This window comes from Puntigrus tetrazona, unplaced genomic scaffold (genome assembly GCF_018831695.1).
Source record: "Puntigrus tetrazona isolate hp1 unplaced genomic scaffold, ASM1883169v1 S000000797, whole genome shotgun sequence".
In the NCBI taxonomy this organism is placed as follows: Eukaryota; Metazoa; Chordata; class Actinopteri; order Cypriniformes; family Cyprinidae; genus Puntigrus; species Puntigrus tetrazona.
In genome coordinates this window covers 3,396-29,019 of record NW_025048401.1, presented here as the reverse complement: position 1 = coordinate 29,019, position 25,624 = coordinate 3,396, and the positions used below count along the sequence as shown (strand labels likewise).

At 38.6% G+C, this 25,624-nt stretch overlaps 2 protein-coding genes and 1 pseudogene across 2 annotated transcripts in view; 1 reads left to right on the top strand and 2 right to left on the bottom strand.

The window, feature by feature from the left end:
• The window catches only part of LOC122335499 (voltage-dependent calcium channel subunit alpha-2/delta-3-like), a 40,818-nt gene extending 24,359 nt beyond the window's left edge, over nt 1–16,459 (top strand). The window contains 8 exon segments of the mRNA XM_043233381.1: nt 315–385; nt 11,690–11,765; nt 13,227–13,279; nt 13,679–13,734; nt 14,894–15,008; nt 15,586–15,698; nt 15,913–15,995; nt 16,345–16,459. Of these exon segments, the coding sequence (XP_043089316.1) occupies nt 315–385; nt 11,690–11,765; nt 13,227–13,279; nt 13,679–13,734; nt 14,894–15,008; nt 15,586–15,698; nt 15,913–15,995; nt 16,345–16,440 (663 nt within the window). The 3' untranslated portion in view covers nt 16,441–16,459.
• LOC122335500 (zinc finger CCHC domain-containing protein 18-like) lies at nt 7,080–10,478 on the bottom strand. The gene is made up of 2 exons (XM_043233382.1): nt 10,104–10,478; nt 7,080–9,853 (listed from the first exon to the last, which is right to left on the bottom strand). The coding sequence occupies exon 2, from the start codon at nt 8,892–8,894 to the stop codon at nt 7,152–7,154; it is 1,743 nt and encodes a 580-aa protein (XP_043089317.1). The 5' UTR covers nt 8,895–9,853; nt 10,104–10,478; the 3' UTR covers nt 7,080–7,151.
• A 1,589-nt stretch (nt 16,460–18,048) lies between the features above and the next one.
• On the bottom strand, nt 18,049–25,240 carry LOC122335498 (annotated as a pseudogene).
• Between the last annotated feature and the right edge of the window lie 384 nt (nt 25,241–25,624).

The window sequence follows — 25,624 nt, the reverse complement described above, 5'->3', positions numbered from 1 at the left end:
TGTAGTACTTTCAACAATACAGATTGTTGAACAGTATCAAATAGAAGAAGGCAATGACAGGGATGTATAATGACGAGATTGAACAATTTGTTATTAAATGCAAAGATGGTGTCTGGAATCAATTCGACGATAATCACTAGAAGTTAAGCGTCCCCAACAAAGCAAGCCAGAGGAACCAAAAGCCAAGAAAAAAAACAACCTTGGAATAGAATACTTATTTGAACAGAATACTGGACTTTGCTCATGTTTTAAGTTTATCTCAGTTGCTTAAACACAACCCATTCTAGCCCTAACCCTATCCATGTTTCTTTCAGACTGGTGTGTTTTTTGGAGAGGCTGAGGGAGCTGTGATGAGCAAACTTGTTTCAATGGGTTCTTTTAAGAGGTATGTCCATGCTGATGAGACAAAACACATTAAATAGTTTTTCTGAAATTTTTACTAATACATTTTTAATCAATTGGTGTGTTAAAACAAGTTGGAGGAAGATAAAATGCATTATTAGAAAAATATACCATACTGTATTTATTGAATATGAAATAATGACTCTTGACCCCTTATCTAATACTTTAAGCTATTAACCTTTATAAAACAGTTATAGTTATAAAACAGTTCCAAAATGTTTATCATTATTTTCTAACCTAATTATTCAATCACTTAAGCTGTATGCTTTTTTCTAACCACATATAGCAGGTAAAATTTCATAAAATAAACATTAGCAAAAATGCATTTATTAGCATTTATCGATAAATGAAATATATCATTTGGTGAATGTCTTGAGAGGTAGCAACTGTAGTAGAAGTGGAATAAATGGTTTTATTTAATTATTCGAAAAATATTTCAAGTGGCTGTTACACTTCAGGTGTGCATTGTGTAACCCCTGGTGCTATTGGTGCACTTTAGTTACTATTTGAAGAAACACTGTAATGGACCAGTCAATGTACTAGGTTCGCTACAGGAGGGCAAGAAGTAGTTAAAGCACATTAATAAATAGACAGACCAGGAGAATGACTTTAAAATGTCTTTTAGTTGAGTTTAATTAAATGAAAAATATGAAATGAAATGACAATAAAGAAAACAATAGAAATACACATCTAAAGAAATGATCTCTTTTCTCTTTGTTGGTTTTAGAAATTAAATTTGAGCTCCTTTGTAGTTATTTGATGAGTAGTATTACTGTACTGTGCTTTTATATTATTATATTATCACCTGTCTTTAATTAACCAACTGTTTATAATTAACTTCTATTTTGAATTTATTTTTAGTTTACCTCAATCTTATTGATTTAGATATAGTTTTAACCTTTCCTAGTTTCTGTGGAGCTTTGCTTGTACTGATATTGGTTTGAATTAGAATCTCTGACACAAAAACAACAAAAACAATTACAATAGATCACTCAAGGAAAACAACAAATAAGATTCAGTATATGAAAAGTTCACAGTCCGTAAAATATGTAACCGTGGGAAAGGAACAAAAATAAAATATAACTGTCCTTAGAATCCGAACGGTGAATCCACTGAACACGAGAGTATCCTTGTGTTTTAGTGCAAAAAGTTCAATAGTGCAATAGTCAGTGTGATGATCAGTACTGAAGTAATGTGGTGGGAAATACCACTAGGAATGGATGAATTCCACTTGGAATAATGGATAAGGCGTTGATCAAGTTGTCTCTCTCAGGGTTCTCTAGTTGGGTGGCTCGCCATCTCAGGATCACAGTTCAACTCAAAAAAAAAACCTGACCTGTTCATGCAAACAGTGTCACAATATCACAGACTGTTAAAACTCTGTATGTCTTTCAAATATATACTCAACTGGTTGAGAAAACCATTTGAACACTTAAACACAATAAACTAGTTACATAAATGATAATCGTCTGCTGGTTATCATTTTTAAGCCCTTTTTGACATACAGTACAGTGTTACAATACATTATACATAACACATTAAACTTCGTTTAAGAGAGCTAAACATCATATTATTTTGAAACTCACCAAATCCGGGGGATTTCAACAATTAATCATCCGCATACGATCTCACATGTTTCACGATCGTTTATCATCGATCATTTGCGCTTTTTTTTCGTGAACGGTTTCAACCGCAATCAGGAATGCACGCGTGCTCTCTCTGCAAACCGTGCGTCGCATATCAGTGACGCATACTCAGCGCGCGTCTTAAGACAAGCGTTTTGCTTCCGTTAATAATTATTTAAATTATTTTAAAGTTTCCGACAACACAGCATAACAACTTTGAATATATATATGATTGTGCGTTTCAGCTTTTATATAATAAAAAAATAATTATGAATTATATTTATTCTATTAATTATCATTACATTTTTAGTCAGCTCATTTCTGACCTGGGTTACACCTCCCTCTTAAATCTATGCAAGTCCCTTTGCATGCTTTTAATAAGGCTTTTTAGGGTTTGGGGTGTCTAATTGATCTGGGTTGTTCTGCAAGAGACTCAACAAAAGCAGTGTTTAAACCCTGAAGCAGGGATTGAATGATGGATATCATCGGGTTCCCCAACTCTGGGTAAGTCAGCCTTTTTGACTTCTGCTTTACTCTTTTAGACCTCCTTAAACGACTTTCATCCTCGCTTTCATCTTGGTCTGTTTCTTCTTCAGATTCATTAGGTTCAGCTAACTCCAATCTGGTTCTCCGTAGTGGAATATCAGGTACAGTTTCCTCAACTTGTACTGTATGTGTTTCACTGTCTTTTTCCCTTTGGTTTCCACCAGGTCCATCCTGTGTCTGCTGTTCTATTTGAGGTAAGTGTTTTCTTTCTTTCAGGGTTTCTTTTACAGGTTCCAAGTTACCGGAGGAAGAATTAGCTTCAGGTGAGTGCTGGGCATCAGGTGCGTGCTGGGCATCAGTTGCGTTTTCTGCACAAGATGAGTGTTCTACGTCAGATGGGTTCTTCCTTCTTGGCACATCTCCTGCATTCACAATCTCAGAAGCATCGGTTGATACAGGCTCTAAGTTAAATAAGCTTTGGCTTGCAGGATCAGAGTCAAGAGGAAACTCAATAGGCCTTCTTACAACATTGTACTCCCGAATTAACTTTTCTGAGTTAAGAGCTGACACATCAGAAATCTGGGGTATGTAGTCATCTTCATCCGAACTTTGGTAGTTCTCTGGACATTCCTCAATTTCTACATCTTGGCTTTGTCTAGTTACCCGCTTCTTCCAAGGTTTCACTATATCTGACTCATCATCATCCTCCTCGCGAGAAGACAAAAATCCACAAGGTAGCAATAAATCTCTGTGCAGTGTTCGTAGGGGACCTTCTTGTCTCTCAGGTCTCACTGTATAGACAGGTAACTCACCGGCACGACTCACCACAACATGCACCACAGGATCCCACCTGTCAGCCAGTTTGTGTTTCCCGCGTAACCTCACATTTCTGACTAACACACGGTCACCTTCTTCAAGAGTTGACTCAGTCACTCGCCGGTCAAACCGGACTTTATTTCTTTCTGCAGTTTTGGCTGCATTCTTCTGAGCCAGTTTGTAGCTCTCTTGAAGGTGGGTTTTTAATGACTGCACGTACTGTGAATGAAATTTGGGACCATCACGGTTCACTGAGGTGTTAAAAATTAAGTCCACTGGCAGTCTTGGTTGGCGGCCGAACATAAGTTCGTATGGTGTGTAACCGGTTGTCTCGTGCTTCGTGCAGTTATAAGCGTGCACAAGAGGTTTTACAAAATCTTTCCAATGAGCCTTCTCTTGAGGTTTCAAGGTACCCAGCATTCCCAGCAGCGTACGATTAAAACGTTCAACTGGGTTACCCCTTGGATGGTACGGAGTGGTTCTGACCTTTTTAATACCTGAGATTTCACAGAGTTCTTTGATTGTCTTAGACTCAAAGTCAGGTCCTTGGTCGCTGTGGAGCTTTTCAGGCATGCCATAATGAACTATGAAGTTTTCCCACAAACTCTTGGCAACTGTTCTGGCTTTTTGGTTCGGAGTGGGGACTGCGACCGCATATTTGGTGAAGAAATCTGTTATCACCAGGATATCTTTGGTGTTGCTACGGTCGGGTTCCAGAGACAAGAAATCCATGCACACCAGCTCTAGTGGACGGGTGACCTGGATGTTCACTAGAGGTGCTGCTCTTTCTGGAAAGGACTTCCTACATACACAGCGACTACAAGTCTTGATTTTGTTCTCAACGTCAGTAGCCATCCTAGGCCAATAGAATCGTGACCGAATGAGATCAAGGGTCCGTTCTATTCCCATATGACCCATGTTGTCATGCAGACTTTCCATGGCCATAGCTCTCAAGTCAGGAGGAAGAACAAGTTGGTAAGTTATGCATTCTCCAAGAGCTCTTTTACGATAGAGAACACCGTCCTTCAGCTCAAGTTTTCTCCATTCTCTCAACAGAAAGGGAAGCTCTGGAAGCTCACGTCTCAGTGCAGGTAGGACTGTGTTTCCTGATTCCATCTGATTTATTACTTCTCGCAATGCTGGATCGTTTCTTTGTTTTTCTTTTATGTCCTGCTCTGACATACAGGAAACAACTAAAGATCCTGCCATCTTCTCATACTCCTCAGGAACTGCTTCTGGGTGCATACAGAGTGACTCAACGAGGGTAAGGCAGCTGCTGTCATCAGCGTGATGTAAAAGCCGATCACAGACTGCCTGGATTGCATCAGCAGAAACCAGGGTGGAATTTGCTGCTTGAGGTGAATGATACAAGGTGAACTGACGTATACGATCTTGTTCCTTTTGGGAGGTTGAATCATTCACCAGATCACCATGAGGTCTTCTGGAGAGTGCATCCGCATCAAGATTGCTCTTCCCAGGGCGATACTGAAGGGTAAAGGAGAAAGTGGACAAGGCGGACAACCACCTATAGCTGGTTGCATCCAACTTGGCTGAGGTTAAAATGTAAGTAAGGGGGTTGCTGTCGGTAATCACCTTGAAACTACTACCATAAAGGTAGTCACAGAATTTCTCGGTAACCGCCCACTTAAGGGCTAGGAATTCCAGCTTGTGGGCAGGATATCGGGCCTCGCTTCTGGACAACCCTCGACTGGCATATGCAATTGCTCGTAACACTCCGTCTTGCTCTTGATAGAGCGCTGCACCTAGTCCAGTAGTGCTCGCATCCGTATGAAGAACATATGGCAATCCAGGATCTGCAAATCCTAACACTGGCGCCTTGGTGAGTTTCTCAATGAGTGTTTCGAATGCCTGCTGACAGTTGTCTGTCCATCGCCCTCCGAAGGGCTCTTTGGGATTAAGGTAGATTTTTCCATTACTTTTCACCTTGCAGTCCCTCCGAAGAGGAGGATACCCCACAGTCAGCTCATTTAATGGCTTCACTATTTTTGCATAATCTTTAATAAAGCGCCGGTAATAACCGGAGAAACCCAGAAAGGAACGCAGCTCTTTCAGGTTACTTGGACTTGGCCAGGTCTTAATGGCTTCTATTTTTTGGGGATCTGTCTCCACACCCTTTTCTGAGACAATATGACCAAGATATTTTACTGACGTCTGGAAAAACTTGCATTTGTCCAACGAAAGCTTTAGGCCATAGTCTTTCAACCGCCCCAGAACGTGAAAAAGACGTCTTTCGTGCTCTTCAAGAGTATCTGAGAAGACAATCAGATCGTCCAAGAACACCAAGACTTCCGAAAGGTTGATATCGCCCATGCACTTCTCCATCAGCCTTTGGAATGTGCTTGGTGCGTTCGTGATGCCCTGAGGCATTCTATTAAATTCCCAAAAGCCCAATGGGCATACGAAAGCAGTCTTGGGTTTGTCCTTCTCTTCCATTTCAATCTGGTAATACCCAGATTTGAGGTCAAGCACTGAGAACCATTTTGAACCTCGAAGTGCAGAAAAGGTTTCCTCCAAGTTGGGTAAGGCATAGGCGTCTTTGATGGTCTGCATATTCAGCTTGCGATAATCAATGCAAAGCCTTATATCGCCATTCTTCTTCCTTACAACAACGATAGGAGATGAGAAAGATGATTCTGATTCACGAATTATGCCGGCTTCAAGCAATTCCTCCAAGTGTCGGCGGACAGCGTCAAGATCGTTGGGATGGATCGGTCTCGCTTTATGCTTGAAGGGGGTTTCATCATGCAACTTGATACTATGTCGCACTTTGTCTGTGTGTCCAACATCCATGTCATGCAACGCAAATACTTCGGGCATGGCATGCAATTTCTGAGTAACTCTCCCTTTCCACACTTCTGGCACACAAGAATCACCGAAGTCAAAGCAGAGTTCTTCCATGGGTTTAGCACGGACACTTGACACAGAGCGATCAGAATTGGTCACCTTGTGTGATATCACTTTCTGCAAAGCATGAATGTCTGCAATCACACTCTTGCCAGGAAGAATAACGTCGTGCTCAGTTTCATTCTTTAACACAACTGGAACTTTCTGTGATGGATGTCGAGGCAGGTTTAATAAGCAACTGGCAACTAATAGACCTCCAGGAAAGGGTGAATATGAAGGAGGCTCCATCACTGCCCATTTATCAGCCACTTGTCCTCTTACACTCACCACTCCCTCAAAAACGACGTTTTGACCTGCAGGGACAACGGTAGGAGTGAGGTCAGGAAGCCTAACAATTCCTATGTTACTGTTAACTTTCTGCTGTCGTCTGTGTTCGATTGTCTTAATCACAGCCCTGTAGCCAAATGGAACAGCTTGACAAACTGAGCCATTGGTCTCAAGGTATTTATCATATGCAAGATCCAAAGTGTTTGTGCCTATTAGCACCTTTGGCTGGGCAGTGCCACCAGTTTCCGGAATTACTAAAGCAAGAGTTGACACTTCAACGTCAGACCCAAGGAAGTCTTTGGGGAATGTGACTCTCACCTCAACGTACCCCAGGTAAGGTACTGCTTGCCCATTTGCTGCTTCTATTTCCAGCAGGTTGTCTAAGGATGTTATGTTTAATCCAGGCAGCTTTTGCTCATAAAAAGACTGAGAAATGGTCGTCACCTGAGACCCCGTGTCAAATAAACAAGGACAGGGATTTCCTTCAACGTTCACTTGGGCAGTACACTTTGCACCGATTAATCCTTTAGGTAAACCAGAAAGAATGAAGTTTCTGATGTGGCTTCATATGGCTCATATTTGCTGACTTCTTGAGACTTGCTTGACAAGTGACAGCCCTTGTACGTCCCGCTACAAGGGCTGGATGGTGTTTAAAGATCCTGAGGCACTTGGACCATACAGACTGTCCCACAAGGCTTGGCGCTCTTTCAGCCGTTTTCTCTTATCGTTCACCAGTGATGAGTTTGGATCATCTTCACAAACTGAAGCAACATGCCCATCTTCACCACACCGAAAGCAATAGCCTGGCTTGGGCCTGCAAGGTGGTTTATGTTCAGCTTTAGGAGGGTTTTCCCTGGGGAACTGTATGTTAGTGTGTTTCACTTTGCTTGAGTTGCTTTTCGATTCTGGATCCTTTTGGGCTCTGAGTTTTGTCATTTGACTCTGGAGCTCTGTGACTTGTCGCTTTAATTCAAGAACGGCATCAGTTGATGGCAACTCGCTTTGCCCTGCCTGCTTATTTTTTTGTTTAGAAAGCTGGCTCTGGAGCTTAGCAACTTGTCTTTTTAATTCTGCAACCTCTGTCCCTTCTGACTTCTCATCTTGCCTTAAGTCAAGAGGATTGGCAGTGACAGTGTGGGAACTGGCTCTTTGTCTTTGTGTGCCAAGGTGTTGTCTCATGCGGCTTTCTTTGGCAAAGTGTTTGTTCTCCTCACTGCGCAGCTGCAAGAGTAGCTCTGAGAAAGGAGGAGGTTTATTTCTCTTATGCTCAAGCTGAAGGTTTGCTATTAGTGCGTCATCCCAACATCCCCGACAGAACTGTTTTAGAAGTTGTCGGTCAGCTTCTTCAGCAGAAATACCACCTCGCTTCATCACTTTAAGAAGGTGAGTGTGCAATCGTTGTAAGTACAAGGAAGGTTTCTCACCAGCATTTTGCAGTGTATTCAAAAACTTAGCAAAAAGATCATCACCGTCTTCCACAATGTCAAAAGCTGAATCCAAGACATCAAGGTAAGCAGCAGGTAAGGCTTTGGCACCTAGCTGCTTCACTATTTCTGCTGCTGGCGGCAGTAAACTGTCTAAGATCTTCCTAGAACGAGTTAAGTCAGAGAGTGAAGGATCTTGAAGTAGTAACTCTACACTGTTACGCCAGGTGTCATAATCAACTTCGCCACTAGGACGGGGGATTCTGCCCGAGAAGACTCTTAGCCTGAATGATGCACTAGAAGGAGCAACTACGTCACTTCTCAGAATATGCTCTACGACCATTCTTTGGACTTGAGGTGGGTTGACATCATTTACTTCAAGAGTGGGTGAAAAACTTCCTGTAATTACTCGGTGGACTGTATCAGAGCTTTGTCCTCCTTCGGGACACTCAGCTTGCTTAGGTGGGACAGGAATGTCAGATGAGGAAGGATCAGTAGTTTGGGATGATTCAAGATCGTTTGAATCATTCAGATTTTCAGCGGTGGGAGCAGTGGTTGAGAGAAGCTGCTCTTTCAAGAGTTCTTCGAAAGTTCTTCCACTGAGCTTTGCTATTTTCTTCAGTTCAGCAAAGTAATGGGTGGTAGTCTGTTCAGTGACGGCTGAAGCATAGACACTTGATAGAAGCCTAATGTGGTAAACAACATTGTGTGGACTCCTTAAAGTGTAAGGCAACAAGGGTTTGAGAGTCACTAATGCAGAATAACTGCTGTACTCTACTATGACATCTTTATGATAAGGCGATTTGGGATCATCTATGCAAAGATGTCTACAAATACGGCCGTGCTTGTTTAGAAAATCAGTTAAATCTTCGTCAAGTTCTGTATTTGTCAGTCCTCTAATTATCACTGAGTTTTCAATTATGACATTTTCAAGCTCAACCACTTCCATGTTGACACTATTTACACTACTACTAAATTGAAATTATTCTCCTGGTTTTTTTTTTTTTATATATATATGCCCTCCTGGCTGGCTCGCCACTTTCTGTAACCCCTGGTGCTATTGGTGCACTTTAGTTACTATTTGAAGAAACACTGTAATGGACCAGTCAATGTACTAGGTTCGCTACAGGAGGGCAAGAAGTAGTTAAAGCACATTAATAAATAGACAGACCAGGAGAATGACTTTAAAATGTCTTTTAGTTGAGTTTAATTAAATGAAAAATATGAAATGAAATGACAATAAAGAAAACAATAGAAATACACATCTAAAGAAATGATCTCTTTTCTCTTTGTTGGTTTTAGAAATTAAATTTGAGCTCCTTTGTAGTTATTTGATGAGTAGTATTACTGTACTGTGCTTTTATATTATTATATTATCACCTGTCTTTAATTAACCAACTGTTTATAATTAACTTCTATTTTGAATTTATTTTTAGTTTACCTCAATCTTATTGATTTAGATATAGTTTTAACCTTTCCTAGTTTCTGTGGAGCTTTGCTTGTACTGATATTGGTTTGAATTAGAATCTCTGACACAAAAACAACAAAAACAATTACAATAGATCACTCAAGGAAAACAACAAATAAGATTCAGTATATGAAAAGTTCACAGTCCGTAAAATATGTAACCGTGGGAAAGGAACAAAAATAAAATATAACTGTCCTTAGAATCCGAACGGTGAATCCACTGAACACGAGAGTATCCTTGTGTTTTAGTGCAAAAAGTTCAATAGTGCAATAGTCAGTGTGATGATCAGTACTGAAGTAATGTGGTGGGAAATACCACTAGGAATGGATGAATTCCACTTGGAATAATGGATAAGGCGTTGATCAAGTTGTCTCTCTCAGGGTTCTCTAGTTGGGTGGCTCGCCATCTCAGGATCACAGTTCAACTCAAAAAAACCTGACCTGTTCATGCAAACAGTGTCACAATATCACAGACTGTTAAAACTCTGTATGTCTTTCAAATATATACTCAACTGGTTGAGAAAACCATTTGAACACTTAAACACAATAAACTAGTTACATAAATGATAATCGTCTGCTGGTTATCATTTTTAAGCCCTTTTTGACATACAGTACAGTGTTACAATACATTATACATAACACATTAAACTTCGTTTAAGAGAGCTAAACATCATATTATTTTGAAACTCACCAAATCCGGGGGATTTCAACAATTAATCATCCGCATACGATCTCACATGTTTCACGATCGTTTATCATCGATCATTTGCGCTTTTTTTCCGTAACGGTTTCAACCGCAATCAGGAATGCACGTGCTCTCTCTCTGCAACCGTGCGTCGCATATCAGTGACGTCATACTCAGCGCGCGTCTTAAGACAAGCGTTTTGCTTCCGTTAATAATTATTTAAATTATTTTAAAGTTTCCGACAACACAGCATAACAACTTTGAATATATATATGATTGTGCGTTTCAGCTTTTATATAATAAAAAAAATAATTATGAATTATATTTATTCTATTAATTATCATTACATTTTTTAGTCAGCTCATTTCTGACCTGGGTTACAATTGTATTTTTAATACTCCAGCGGCCCTGAGTCAATTATTGCTTACATAATCAGTGTTCATATCAACTGGAAACTACACTGTATTGCATGTACATACGTTTTAGATTTAAAAAGAAGCCTTTTTTCACTGTGTCTGTGTTGGGAACGTTTGTGGGTTTGTGGCTCTATTCTGCAGGGCAAAGATCCAGAGCATTAGTTGAATATTATGTTTAAGCTAATTATATAAGATCTTTGAAAATGTAATTATATAAGATCTATAAAAGCAGTTTTTTTTTATTTCAATACCGTTTGGATTGCCCATGAGAAAATATAGAGAGAGAGATGATGATGATGATGATGATGATGATGATGATGATGAATATTCTCCCATATGTACAAATGGATGTGAAATGGGTCATTTGCATACATCACTGGTTGAGGTACAGAAAGTGCTGCAAGCAATAACTATAATTATCTTTGGTTTACAATTAAATGTGATGGAAGAGAAGGCCAGGAAAGGGCCTTACACACACACACACACACACAAACACACACACACACACACACACACACACACACACACACACACACACACACACACACACACACACACACACACACACACACACACACACACACACACAAACACACAAACACACACACACACAAACACACACACACACACACACACACACACACACACACACACACACACACACACACACACACAAAACTCACTCTCATTACTGTAATAAAAAAAAGTGTGAGAATATATGTGGAATACTATAATTTTATCACCCATGTTCGTGTGTTTATTTTCCTTAATGGTAAAATACATCTGTAAGACTTTAAAGAATTATTCTTACTATTAAATACAGCAGTTGCCTATTGGCATGTTCTATATATAGCTAGCTTATTGGCTGTTTATTAGTAAAGCACATATAATTCCTCATTCGTCATGACAATATTTCAGATCGCTTTATCCTGTCCTATGCCTAATCTGCCTTACAACATATTAATAATTGTAAATTATTGCAAATGTCATCAATAATAGTTAATGGTGAGAATTGGTCTTCAAACTAAAGTGCGACCAATATTATTAGTTCACCTCTCGCACGCACGTTTGCCATTGACATTTGCATCTGCCTCAGTGTGGCTTTGCATTTTTCGTAATGATCCTGATGTGCATTATTAAAATGCTAACAAAATGAAGAATGTGACTTTGTTTCAGGGTGAATCTGTACGACTATCAAGCCATCTGTAGGGTGTATGCACAGACCAGTGATACAGCACACACACTCTTACACGTGAGTACCTTACAAATGCTTTACATTTGACTCATTCTGAAACAATAGTTATCTGTTTATATGCATGCATATATATTCCCCCCTTTTTTGTGAGTAAATCCGCAGAGAAGTGCACATGACTGAGTAATGTTGATGTGGTGTGGAGGAGGCTCTATTGCTGTAGAAAGGGACAGGGACTGTGGCTCAAAGGAGAGCAGCAAGAAGAAGAAATTGTCACTCTCTCATATCCCCAAAAAGCCAATTGTTCACTGACACATTAGACTCAAGGCTTATACGTCCTGTGCGCTCTCGACGACTAGCCCTTTCAAGCTCTAATCAGCGCAGGATTAGCCGTGTACCTCCTCTATCCAGGGGTCCTGTGAGGTCCTGCAGAAAGCATTCCTCAGAACTACGAACTAATGTGGATAAGACATGCATCATAGGACTAGATCTCCTGGCATGCTTCAGGGCATGTATTAATGTGGTGAAAGCTACGCTCCAAAAAAGGGACAGAGAAGACTCAGGGCTTATTTTGTGGAGGAAGCCAGCCGACTGAAATGTTCTGGAACTTTTAAATTGGGTAAAGGTGCCCAGACCCTACTCTTCAGAAGGCCAATAATGTGGGATTTGGAGCACAGGGGCCAGTTTTACTAACTGTATACGCCTTTTGGTGTTAAAATGTCGAATTAGTGTTGAAGAGGTGTGGTCATAGTTATTTTTCTCCTGGTCTTTCTCCTGAAGTTTCCCTTTAAAAATTGAGAGTATACAAATTACTGGTATTTGCGCCATTATTTAACTTCCAAAAAAGTGTGTCTTAAACTATTTTGCACTTGAAATGTCTGCACTTATTGTTGCAGCGAGAAAGCACACGGTAGAAGGACATTTTTCTTGGAAAGGTAGAAGAACACATTATCTGCCAACATCATTCGCCAAGCCAATAGGGGGTTCCAGGAAAGATTTTGCTAAAAACAAGTCAGACAGGACTTAATGTGTGACCTGCTGGGTCTTTCTCAGAATGGTGCAAACAGTCCAGTACTTTTAGACATCTAAGGGCAGGTCTTGTCTTAATGACCTGGATCGTCACCTTTCAAGATCCAGCAGGCAACTTTGTTCTGATGCCAGGAATCACTATATCCTCATGGCCATGGCCTTTTTTACCACACGATGAGGACCTCAGGTTACAATCCTCATCAGCATGCCTCGTTGTGACTGGAACTAACCCGTGCCCCCGTGGGCATAGCAAACACCTGTCAACAGGACCAGAAAAAGTTCATTATAGCAAAACTACATGTGCCTGGAGCTCTAACAAAAAATGCAAAAATATGTATAGTCAGATACTAATTAAAAAAGAATATTAAAAGAAATACTGGGAATGCCAGTGAGTAAATGACGGAGTGTGTTTTATGCTGCATGTATAATGGCCCTCTCACATGCTTAACTAAAATCTTGTGTTTTGATTGGTTATCGCTCTTTTCTTTTCAGCCCTACTTTGCTTTATTCGCAGCTGTCCGGTGGCTTCTGACTGAGTTTGTCATGTAAGACTCTTTTATGAACGTTTCTGTGATATTTTGAGATTTTCATTTTCCATGCACATATAATAATATATAATAACATACATACATATATATATATATATATATATATATATATATATACACAATTTTTAGGAGGTAGGATGGGAATATGCTCATGAAAATCTAAATCTTTTAAAAAATTTGGCAAATTTGCTTTAGTAATGACAACATTAAGCTTATAGTCTAGATACCGAAGTTACTTGGATTGCTTTTATAATATGATGAATCTCAGGTTGCAACTTTAAAATAATAGTTTTGGCCCCTTTTATCTATGTATTTCATTCACTTTTTGATTCATTCGTTCATTTCTCTCTATTCAGTACATGCTTTCATTATTGTTCTCCTTCATTTGTTTTGCAGATTTCTGCTTGAGTTCAACCTGTACAGTTGGTGGCACTCTGACCTCACCATTAAGGGTTTGTGTGTTCATGAGGATGTGTGTGTGATGTGTTGATGGCATCGTATGTAAAAGCACACTTTACGTGCACATGATATGTAAGTGAGATTTTTGCTGGGTGATTTTTTTGGAGTTTGCTCAATTTTTTCTATATAACTGGGTGAAGCTTTCAAATGTGCTCTGTGTGCATATCGTGTGCATATCGTGTGCTTCACATTTCAGTTGAAGCAGAGTGATGTTTAGGGCTTCAGCTAAACAGTGGACCTCAGTCACATTTAACACTTAATACTAAAACACTGACTCTGAGCCAGGCTTTATTTGCCCAACCTCTCTAAAAAATGATTTCTGCATTCTTGTGACATACTAACTCATGCTAATGCCAGCAGATGTTATTTGGAAAGAGGTGAATTAAGTATTTTTTGGACTGCATAATAGAGTAACTCGTATGCAGAAATGTGCTTTCTAGTGAAGCCACTATGAATATACTAATTTTTTTCTGGCTGAAGCATGCAGATCACACGATTCACAGAGACGGGGCACGCTATTTGCAATTCACTTTTCCCCTCTTTTAAGTAATCATATGATTATGTATATATGTTTTTTTACATATTATCATTTACAGCACCATCTGCCTTACTTGACAATGTATTACATCTGTATGCATTCTGAGAAAAAAAATCTATAGAAAGAAAATGTAAAATTTTTGTATTGGGAAAAACTAAATTTCTTTGTAACTTATTTCAAAAAGTGAAACTTTCATATACGTTTTATTACAATTTTTCATTTCTTTTTTAAAAGCTCATACAAGTCTAACTCCGGTATCTCAAAATATTAGAATATTTATATTTGAGTTTCATTAAATGATCAACTCCACAATAGAAGCTCTTGTTCTTTAATACCGTAATAATGGGGAAGACTGTAATGGTCCAGAAGATGATCGTTTTCTTCCCCACAAAGAGGTTGATATGACATATTTTCAAGGAAAGATGAGAAACACTGGATCCAACAACGAGCTGAAGCTCAGTAGTGTTTCATCAGAGCCACGGACTGATCTCTTCGTTCTCTCCTCATTGATGCTGGAGTTTGTGCCGAGTGCAGAAATGAACATGCTTGAACTTTTCTGCTTTGCAAAGACTTTTTGAAGAACACTTACTCTCTCTTTTTGTGACTCTCTCTAGCTCACAGAGGCGGCAGAACTATGTTGGTTCCTTGTGATAAAGAGTATCCAGCCTTCGTTTCTGAGCGCACCATTAAAGAAACCGTCGGGAATATTGACTGTGAAAGCTGTGTAAAGTAGGTGCCGTTCTCAGACACACAACGCTCACATAAACTCCTGCACGAGCACATATAAATGAGACGGCTGGCGTCAGCTGAAAGATTCAGACTACATTTGTGTTATGTGAATGATGTGCAACAACTCAAATCTGTTCTTATAATTGCAGTTTTGTGTCTATTATATCATAAGAAAAAGCTTAATGTGTTTTTTTCTAAATAGAAATTTCATCTGGTTCACCTTATCTTTATAACATTGTTGTAAGCATTCAATGTTGGAATCCTCTCCACTTTGTCGACAAACATGCATTTATCCGATGCAGCAATTGGTTCAATTAATTACAAAACCATAAGATCACATTTTAGTTGTCTCATTTATTTATTGGTTTAATGCATTTGAGGTCAGACAGACAGCAAAATGTCATATACATTGGTGACTCTGTTCCTAACTTTTATCCAAAGTAAGCGAAAAACAAATTGAATTTTTAACCTGTGTGTATCCAAGCAAACATTTGCCATATATGTCCAGTATATGAACACTTACTGTATGTGGAGCAGAAAAAATGTCATTTGACTCTAATTTATCCGTTTTTCCCAGATCATTTGTCATTCAGCAGATTCCCAGCAGTAACCTTTTCATGGTGGTCATTGACAATGCATGCGACTGCAGTGACTTCGGGCCTGTCACCATGGACCCTGTCGAAATTATGTATATCCTTAATAAAAAGACAGTTTTTTAGACAACTCTAGTTAATCCTTTATTTTAGGTCATCCTGGTACTTCAAACAATAGACCAAAGCAATGCCTCCTTTTTTCTTCTTCTTCTTCTTCTTCTTCTTCTTCTTCTCCTCCTCCTCTGTGCTCACTCTTTTCCTCTGTTTTGACAAATGTCCTTTGTCGTGTTTTTCCCTTAATTTCGCTGCACATAACGAGTCTCTGAAATGTGAACGGCTGAAGTTTCAGAAGGACAGAAGGCGACCAGACACGTGCCACCCCTTCCATCATGAGGTACAAAAACAAACTGAGTTGAATAAATGGATGCTAATGGGTTTTAGCTGCACACCTGTAACAGAGGTACAGAAAACTATAACCATTTAGTGCAGGTGGATGTTCTTTGCACCCCAGTCCAAAATGTATCATGCATTATTTGCATTCGATTTTTTTGTAATAACCATTTTCAGGGACCGTAAGTGAATAATGAATACAACGAATCATATGTTGAACTTTTTTACGTACGTTCCGTTTCTGCAACTTCATAGGTGAACATTGGAATCAGTAGTGAATTGGTGACTTTCTAAAGACTTTTCGACAGTCATAGAATTAAGTCGTTTTGTCTCTCTATTTGATCCATCTGCAGGAAAACTCAATGGAGTGCGGTGGTTCTGAGGGCTTGACTCCATCGCTAACATCTACAGTTCTTATAGTCCTGATTGTCGCCATCTTTCCCAGGTGATGAAAACAGACTTTGACCATACTCCACCTTGGTCGTGCCAGTTTCACTTCGTCCAGCATGCAAAAATTGATTATATCATATTTATTTTACATTAAAAGACTAAACAAATCATCAAAGTCACTTAATAGTCAGCTACATAAAGCATTTTTTTTTCTTTTTAAAAATATTGATATTTTATGTATTTAATAGATAATAGGCAACATTTTACAAGGCTACAAGAGACTGATTACTGTGCTAATTAATTGAAAAAAAGTACAATTAATAAATATCTACAATTAAATATAACTGTGTCATAAAATCAGCATTCTTTTCTGAAATAAGTATTATGATTTTCAGCCAAACAACTGTGATAATGCAATAGTAAGTATAAAAAAGCTGATGTTCTAAATGAGCATTGCCTTACAAAAACATACTGCAGTTTGTATACTTTTGAAATAAAATCTTTAAAAAATAAATACAAAGACAGCAAAGACGTGAATTGATGTTTTATTTTATTTGCCGCATCATTGACCGTATCTGCTTATGTCTCTAAAAATCTTAATTCCATGACCTCAGCGGGCTGGTTTGTCAGACCTCAGTCTAGTTGCAGGCTTTAGGAAGGTATTTCTTATTTGGTATGTTTCTCAAAACCTCATGGGGACCCTCACACTTGACAAGCTGTCAGATGTTGGCAAGAGCAGTAAAGTCAGGCAATACGCTGCAGTTTCAGAAATGTTTGTTTTATATATTAGCTCTTATGTAAAACCAAAGCTTCAACTTTTCACACTCGTGAAATAAGCACATGGAACCACGTCTGGGAACTATGCAGATCCATACCACATGATATATCACCAGTCACCCAGAGTTTAGGGTGTTTGGTGTTTTGCAGTCTAACTGAAATATTTCTACTTCTCTTCAACTCTTTTACCTTCTGCAGAGGTCACACCTCTTGAGTTTGGGGTGTAATTGATTATGAAAAAGATACATACTGTTAGGACTAAGAAAGAGTAACAGCACAATACTGGTGGTATAATGAACAGTCTTGGGCCTTTAGGAGTGCAGATGGAAGAAAACAAAAACTGGAGGTATTTTTGCATTGTGTGGAAGGATAGTGGTTTCTATCTATAGAAAGATCTGAATTCTTTGTATTTCTCTGATATAGTGGTTAGACAACACTTAGACAATACACAACACCACATCAGTAATGATTTTATTCATTTCTGTCAATGCAAAATTGTATTAATTCATCATTGTTGAAAAAAACTTTGAAGCTGGCTGCCTTTCATTAAAAAGGAGAGATAATTCATTATAGTCATTATAATTCTTAAATCTCCCTTTTCTGACAAAAATTCTTAATATATATATAAATAATTTTATAGCTTAATTTAGAAATGGTTTAATTCACCACTAAATGGTAATTTATGCATTAACTATAAAACATGCTGTTAAGGCTGCCATTATACATGCATAAATCCTTATGACTCCAGCTCTTCACGTTCATGATTAGCTCTTTACTAATGTTAAAGTAAATATGAATTCAGTATTACTACATGATTATTCATGTACCTTTATGTGTTACCATAACTACATTGGGGTGGATAAATAGATGCAAACATCAATTCTCTTTAATGACTTTATTAAACAGCGACTGCACAAAAATGTGAAGGTATTGTACAGAAATTATATTGTTTACTGTACACAACCTGTTGTATAAAATCTATTCAATTTTGAATGAAAGTGGGAAATGATATCAGACTAAACAAAACAGTGATAACTACACAGTAAATAGACGTTTTGTTATGCAGTTAACTCAGTTATGTTCTGAAGATGCCCCACCGATGCATTTGTTTAGAACCTGATCTAATTGAATTCAACCGCACTTATTTTTTATCTTGTTCTTTCTAAACTTTCTTACATTTTGTAAGATCTATTAGCAATTAAAGCATAAATTTAGCAATAATAGAAACAGTTTCTCAACACAGGCCTTATTCTCAAACACAATGATCTTTTTTTTGGAGATATTTTACAGGGAAAACTTTTTTTTGCAGCATGGTTTCTCATTTGAATGCACAGTGTACAGACTGAAGGACTCATAATCAGTCTCATAATGATATAATTTATTTAGTTTTTCCTTCTCGTATTCTTTCACATGCTCCCAACGCTTGCCTCGTGCTGCTACTTGCACACAAACTGGTCAACTGTTCGTGAACAGCTCTTGCATTTGACGTAGCAGCACCAGTGAAACTTGCAGTGGCAACGCTCAACCAGCTGTGTCTTGTACTGATCGTAACCTCGGCCGCAACACATGAGAGCGCAGCCATCCATGCCTTCAGACGTCTTGTTACAGAGGCGGCCCTGAGTTCCTAAAGAGCCGGTAGTTTTGTTCCCTACGCAGTAATCTGGACTGGGGTCGATGTACACCAGGTCATTGCTGGTAGGAGAGTTAAATTTGGAGTGAACTTGAACGAGCTTCCCACGGCTGTTCAGCCTCATGGCAGCGGCGCTGTCGTATTTCTCCTTCAGTACGTCACCCACCTTGCGGAAATCAGCCAGTTGCAACCAGCATGTTTTTAGGCTGCAGGAGCCGGACACGCCATGACACTTACAGGAAACATTGGCAAGATCCGATATTATCTGTGGTAGAGAAAGAGATCATTAGCTAAATAGAACTATGATAAAATGTAACGTGATTTTGTATGTCAACACAGTATTTAGTATTACCCTTGTTCCATTGACAAAAAGTCAATAGTGATGTTCTATTCTATTATTTTTAAGTATAAATTGGCAGAAATCAAGTGCTATATGTGGGTTATAAATGGACTACACCTTGGGCCACGTACACACTGTTAATTATTCGGGAGTGAATCCACAACATACCTCTCTCCACCATCCTGCAATGTCTGATGTAATAGCTAGCCGTCTGACAGTACACGCTCATTGAGTCCCGTGATATCATCATCAACAACCAGTTCTTAAAGTTGCTCAACATTTCTGTAAATGCGCTTAATTCTGTAGTAGAATGTGCTTGTCACTCCCATAAATTACTGAACTGTGTGTGTACAGAACAGGATTAAGCACTAAAAGGAAAACTGTCAACCGGTTTACATGCAATATGTCGTTGACCATGGTTTCTAGACTTACAACTTTTAGATTCCAACTTTTCGATATTTATGAAAAAAAAATTTGTCTCAATAGAGAATAAGGATTTGAAATGGGGCAAAATATCATTCTGAAATAAACTTTACATTTTGTGGCCTTAACTACTATGTATTTACATCAAAAAAATAAGTACAATGTACGTATTGTGTGCTTATTGTATTGCAAAACACTTTTGCTGCTATCGAGGTGGATACAGGTAAGGTTAGGGACAGGTTTAGTTGTATGGGTAGGTTTAAGGGTGGGTTAAGGTGTACGGGAATACTTGTGAATACTTGAATAAATGTAATTACAGGAATTAGTAACAGATTTAATTACATATAGGTATTTTTATAAACATAAGTACAATTTAAAAACATGTACACAATAAAGAGTGGATTGTACTAAATTATTATTTTAATGTAAGTACATCGCAGTTAAGGCTACCTAATATAAAGTGGGACCAAATGTTTTTCTCTAATACAGAATTAAAGGAGTAGTTCACCCCAAAGTGTAAATTCTGCCATCATTTACTCAGCCTCAATTTGCCAGTTTAAAAGCTAGAAATGAAAGCGGCTCACCCAGCATTTCACACGCATTACACAAAAAGGAAAGACAACAAGGACAAAAGTACCACGCTCAGTTTCACACTGAACAAACTTAGCACCGCAATGGGGGGCTAACGCCGCTTTCAAAGTACAGGTCTTTACCCAGGGTTAAAAGCGGTGTTAACCCGGGGTTAAGCGCAGTATGAAAACCCACTATTTGTATCAATAATGTAACATTTATGGTGTAATAATACCCAGTACATAGTTATTAAATTATAATATTGTTGTCTAACGCAGTACGTCATGTATACCATAACTATTAGAATAGTAGAATAGAACAGAAAAATACAGTATAAATACTTCTAATTGTCCAAGTCATCACCTTCTTATCCCCTATATTTTTGCACATGTATTTCTTTTTAACCTACAGGTAGGTTCGACTGTAAATTTTCGGTAAGTGTGCCATAAACACCATGTCACTAAAGTATTTTTGAATATTATTGAATGCAGAGACGTAGTTGTCTAGTAGTTGTCTACCCTCATCAATCATTTAGTAGTTCCACACCTGGATGAATTTCTTTGTTCTGCAGAACACAAATGAAGTTAATAACCAGGCTGTTTGGGTCACCATTAACTTTCATAGGAATACTTGAGGTGAGTAAATGATGATGATGATTTTATTTTAAGTAAAAGTAATGTTAAGGAAAAGAAAACCATATATATATATATATATATATTAAGAACGTCTTACCCTCCGTCCCGCCTCATTGTTATGAAGGTTCATCAGCAGTCTCGCACTCTCCACAGAACCTTTGGTGAAGGTTTTTTCCGTTCGTGCATCCACAAACTCCTTGCTGAAGCGGTAGCCGTACTTGAGGTTGTCACCACAGCCGCCCACAGCCAGTCTCGTGGCAGATCTTTGAGGCCTCGCTGCCCTGCTGCAGCCACAGCTCGACAGCTCCCCTCTCTGCAGGCACGGCTCACTGCGTTGACCACTCCAGCGGAGCTGATAGCGTGCGTGAGCGCTGTCTCTCTGCTGCCTGGGAAAGCAAACAACCAGCGCAGCGAATGATCTCGAACCTTTCTTGACTTTTTTACATCATCAATTAGTGAATAAAAACCATTTATTCTCTTTACCCTAATGTATTTATCGTAGGAACTTTTAGGAATTTTAGGAATTGCTGTAGTGAAACTGTTCTGTCTCATACATTATGTAGCCTTGCTTTCTCACAAAAGTAAAAGGGAAGGATTAAACATCAAACTGTAGGTGCATCACAATGATGAGTTCAGCAACGTACAATAAGCTCACCGACACCTAGCGGACATATCTTCTCATGTAAAACAAGCTATCGCATCTAATTGGACATACGTAGATCAGCATGTATGGAAACCACAAAAGAGACGTAGTATGTCTAAACAGAACATTGGGTTTCACAGCGGTGGAAACAGCGTTTTTGAGCCAGACTGACTGCCTTGAAAAGTCACTGCTGTTGAAATGAATTCAAAATTGAAGAAGATTTTGGTTGATTATAAAAAGGAAAGGAGCTATTTTTATTTAGACAACAACACTCAAGATGCCACAAGGTGCTTCTATGGCTTTCTGTCTATTTTGGAGCTAAACTGCTGTGATTATCATTAATTACTGTTAAATGGAAAACAGCTGCCTAAAACTGTACCTATCTGCATGACTCTGCCAAACACGGAGGAGTTGTCCACTGTGCTGCAGTTCCAGCGGCGATTGCGAACTGGTATTGGCATTCCTGGATGCCTGTCTTGGCGCCCTCTCCAATGAACTGCATGTGATCTTGATACAGCTGGCAAAGCTTCTTCTGACCTTTGGACAGTCCTGCTAGTTGACTGCACAACGGCTGTCCTCCTATGATATACACTTCTGGTATCAGAGGGGATTCATCGCTAGAGACCTGGAAGAAATCCCATGCATGAGCACAGACGGTTAGCGATGAACGCGCTAAGAACAACTTCACACTCGTAGCCATTTGATATCCCTCTATATTGGCATGGCTGTGATTCAGTCAACTCAAACTACATTCTATAATAAAAAAAGTTTTAGTTCTAAAATTATTGTAGATTTGTGCATCCACCATGACGCTCGCTATGCTAAACGATACGAGTGAGAGCTGCTTTTTAAGCACTTCTTCATGAAGGGTCCGGTCCATGTACCTTACACTTTGTTTTTAATAAAATATAGAATTTTCTTTTTAAATGGAACATTTTACATTTTTATTATTGTGTGATAATTTTCTCCTTATGGTGTTGGTAGACTTTTATGCATCAGTTTATTTAGGCCACAACATTTTTTCTCATAAAAAAATATTTTTGCACATGAAGGTAAAAGTGTTAAGTGTTGACTTTTATTGGTTGCCTGGTCTTTCTATAAAAACACAAACTTTACTCTAACAAAGCATGCTCTTTATTCTAGTCTCAATTAAAAACTGAGCGAAATATAATTATTTTGCCGTTACACTCAAAACTGAATTATTTTAATAGCTGGATCAGTAAATGAAGACGTTTTGGAAGGGCTCGGACCGGTAGTTCTGATAAGCTGTCCCGCCTGAGAGTCTCGGGCCAGGGCTTAAATTCGAGGACCGTGCAGGGCTCTAGTCTGCATAACAAAACCAATTACAGACCAAAATGTGTGTTTTAGTTTGGCAAATATCACGTCCAGAGAGTATCGCGTTCTGGGCAGGCTAGAAGGGAATTAAATCTGGAAAACGTGTACTGCGGTAATGATTAGAGTAAAAGCCTTTATATTTGTATTGATGTTATTAAAAGATTTTTGTCCAAATCAGATTTGGGCTGCAGGCGTTTTCTGATTTCCCATTTTCATTTTTTTTTGCAAGAAATTGAAAAACAAGTTGTTTATTTTTCAATATCGTACCTGTAATTGAATAATGACGAAAGTCATTTTTTGATTTTCTGAATTTTGAAACATTTGTGAATCATTGGTTTCAAAGCAGTGGTTCGGAGTGTGTATCAAACTGTCTAAACTGCATATTAGACAGGACATGTTGTATTTCAAGCATCAATAATCTGGGTTTTATTTTTTATTCCGAAAGTCTGCAGTATAAGGAAGAAATGGATCCTCACAGACATGTTACACAAAGAAACAATGTCTCTTGAATGAAAGAGACAGCGTACATACTGCGATGACTTAGCATGTTGAAAAGAAAAAAACAGCACATACCACCATGAGCTAGCTTCCACAAACACTTGCATAAAGAAGGCACAGAGGGTAATGGTGACCGCTCCGTGTCGTGAGTCCGTGACTCCGCTGCAGCCTGAGCTCATCAACTTCAGCTTCAACAGCATTCTGACCTGAAGAAACGAGACGAAGTTACATTTCGCTCAGCTGTTTACATGAAAAGCTGCTTTAAGCAGAGAGAGCCTAACCTGGGAAGAGCTTATACTAATCTTAATACATCATCTGTGTTAGGGTATAATATCAAAATTATATCAGGCAGGCAGCATTTATGAAGGGTATTTCCATCCTTTACTTACGTCGAAGTGTAAATCTATTTGAAGGTGGCAGAAGCAGCGTTATGTATAATTGGTCACTTCTCACAAAAGAAACCAGTTACCAGGAAAGTAACTACTGTGTTACTTGCAAACAAATGCAGCCTTGCTGAGCGGAAGGTATTACAGATCCCAAAACAATAATGCGTGAGCGTTAGAATAAATGCATAGAGCTTTTGTAACGGTCATCTTGATTATTGTCTTACTTTTTCATTTTATTTAACAGAACAACAGTAATATTACAATACTATACTGACTATACTCGTAAGGTTACCATGTTACCATAAAAATCACAGAAGAGTCAAAGCAACACTACAACAAACAAAACTGATCATGTATAATTGTTGCACCTCCACCTGCATCAGGTTGCCATACTTCAACACGATTTCACTTGTGATTTTGAGTACACTAGAAGAATACCAATAACTGACAGACATTTTATGCAAAAGTTATGTAAAACCTTTCTGCCAAGAGGATAGCAGAGAGAGCGTGACATCAGGGTTACTGTCACCCATTATATAATGTAACCTAAGTTAAACTATGTGTACATCATGTTTCTTTAAAAGCAACCACTTCCTAAATAAATAACTTTTATGAGCTTTTAGTGATTTCATAACATAAAACAGAAAACCTGTCACCCGGTGTTATAACGTGTATAATTAAGTTCAAACACTATAAAACGCAAGCTCTAACATGCAGCATGTCTGCTCTGCTTAAGTTGTGCAAAGCAGACCCAGCGCATAATGCAGTCCACAAAATCAAGCTTGAGAACCTTGAGACGTTTTAAAACAGAGACGTGAGACATATGTGAAAGCATATCTGTTTTGTCAGTTTCAAATACATCCTGATGGTATATGCTGGGTATTGATCCACTGATGGTTTAGAAGTGCTGCCACGGTCTGCAATATTCTGAAGAATAATACTTCTGGCTTCATGGGTAGATTTATAGATTTCCACAAACCAGACCCCAAAGTGTCTTTAACTGATTGCTCGTGTCACTTTAAGCAAGCATGATGATTTCATGCCTCCTACAGTGAGAACAGAATCGTGTAAGCTAAACTGATGAGCGTGATCACACATCAAATGGATCATTAAAAGGTATATCCTGTTTTTTTTTTTTGATTCTTACGCACATATAGTTATGCTGAACCCTATGCTAAATTGCTCTGAAATGCATTTTCAGATGTGATAGTTACAAAAGTTACATAAGAAGAAGATGTGCGCCTTTCTGAATCAGCTGGATTTTTTCATGGATGCCATTCAGACTCAAAGATCATCTCTAAAGGGATTTTTAGTTAAATCTGTTTTTGGGGGGTTTTTTTGTGCTTCACCAATATGGAACTGTATAAAATGCTAACTAAATCGTAGTTTTGCAAATAGACATTTGGAAAAAAAATAATAACATTTTGAATAAACGAAGAACAAGTCAAACCAGAAACAGACTGTGCCGGTAGATGGCGTCAGGTAGAAAATAGATGGAAGTTTATAAAACTTACAAGACGTTTCTACACTGATGTCTGATCAAGTCGATGGAAAATGTAATTTAGAATCGTGTTGTATCAGTCCCAGGAAGACCTCTGCTTTGGGCTCTGTATGGTTATTAACAAAGGTTTATTTAAAATAATAATAATAACACAGTCCCACTGAGATGATGATGATGATAAAGAATACTCCCAAAGCTGTGGCAGTTGTCTCGTGCTGGTTGTCTATATTTTTACATTTCTCACCAAGATCCATAAAAACTGAAAAAAAGGGTAAATCCACATGTCACAAAAACCACACGGGTTATTTCCCCATTGATATTCCAGGAACAATAAAATCTTCATTCTCAGCGCCCTCGATGAAATTAAACGTTATAGAATCTCCATTTCGAATTGATACGACGCTACTGATCCGCGAAACTCCACAGGCTCTCGGTTCTTGAGTGGATGTCTGGTTCTGTACTGCTGTGTGATGAAGCGTCTCAGGAACCGTTGTAATCATTTGAT

Bases quoted from the DNA above. Each gene is read 5' to 3' on its own strand.
- LOC122335500 (XM_043233382.1), bottom strand. From the start codon at position 8,894: ATGGAAGTGGTTGAGCTTGAAAATGTCATAATTGAAAACTCAGTGATA.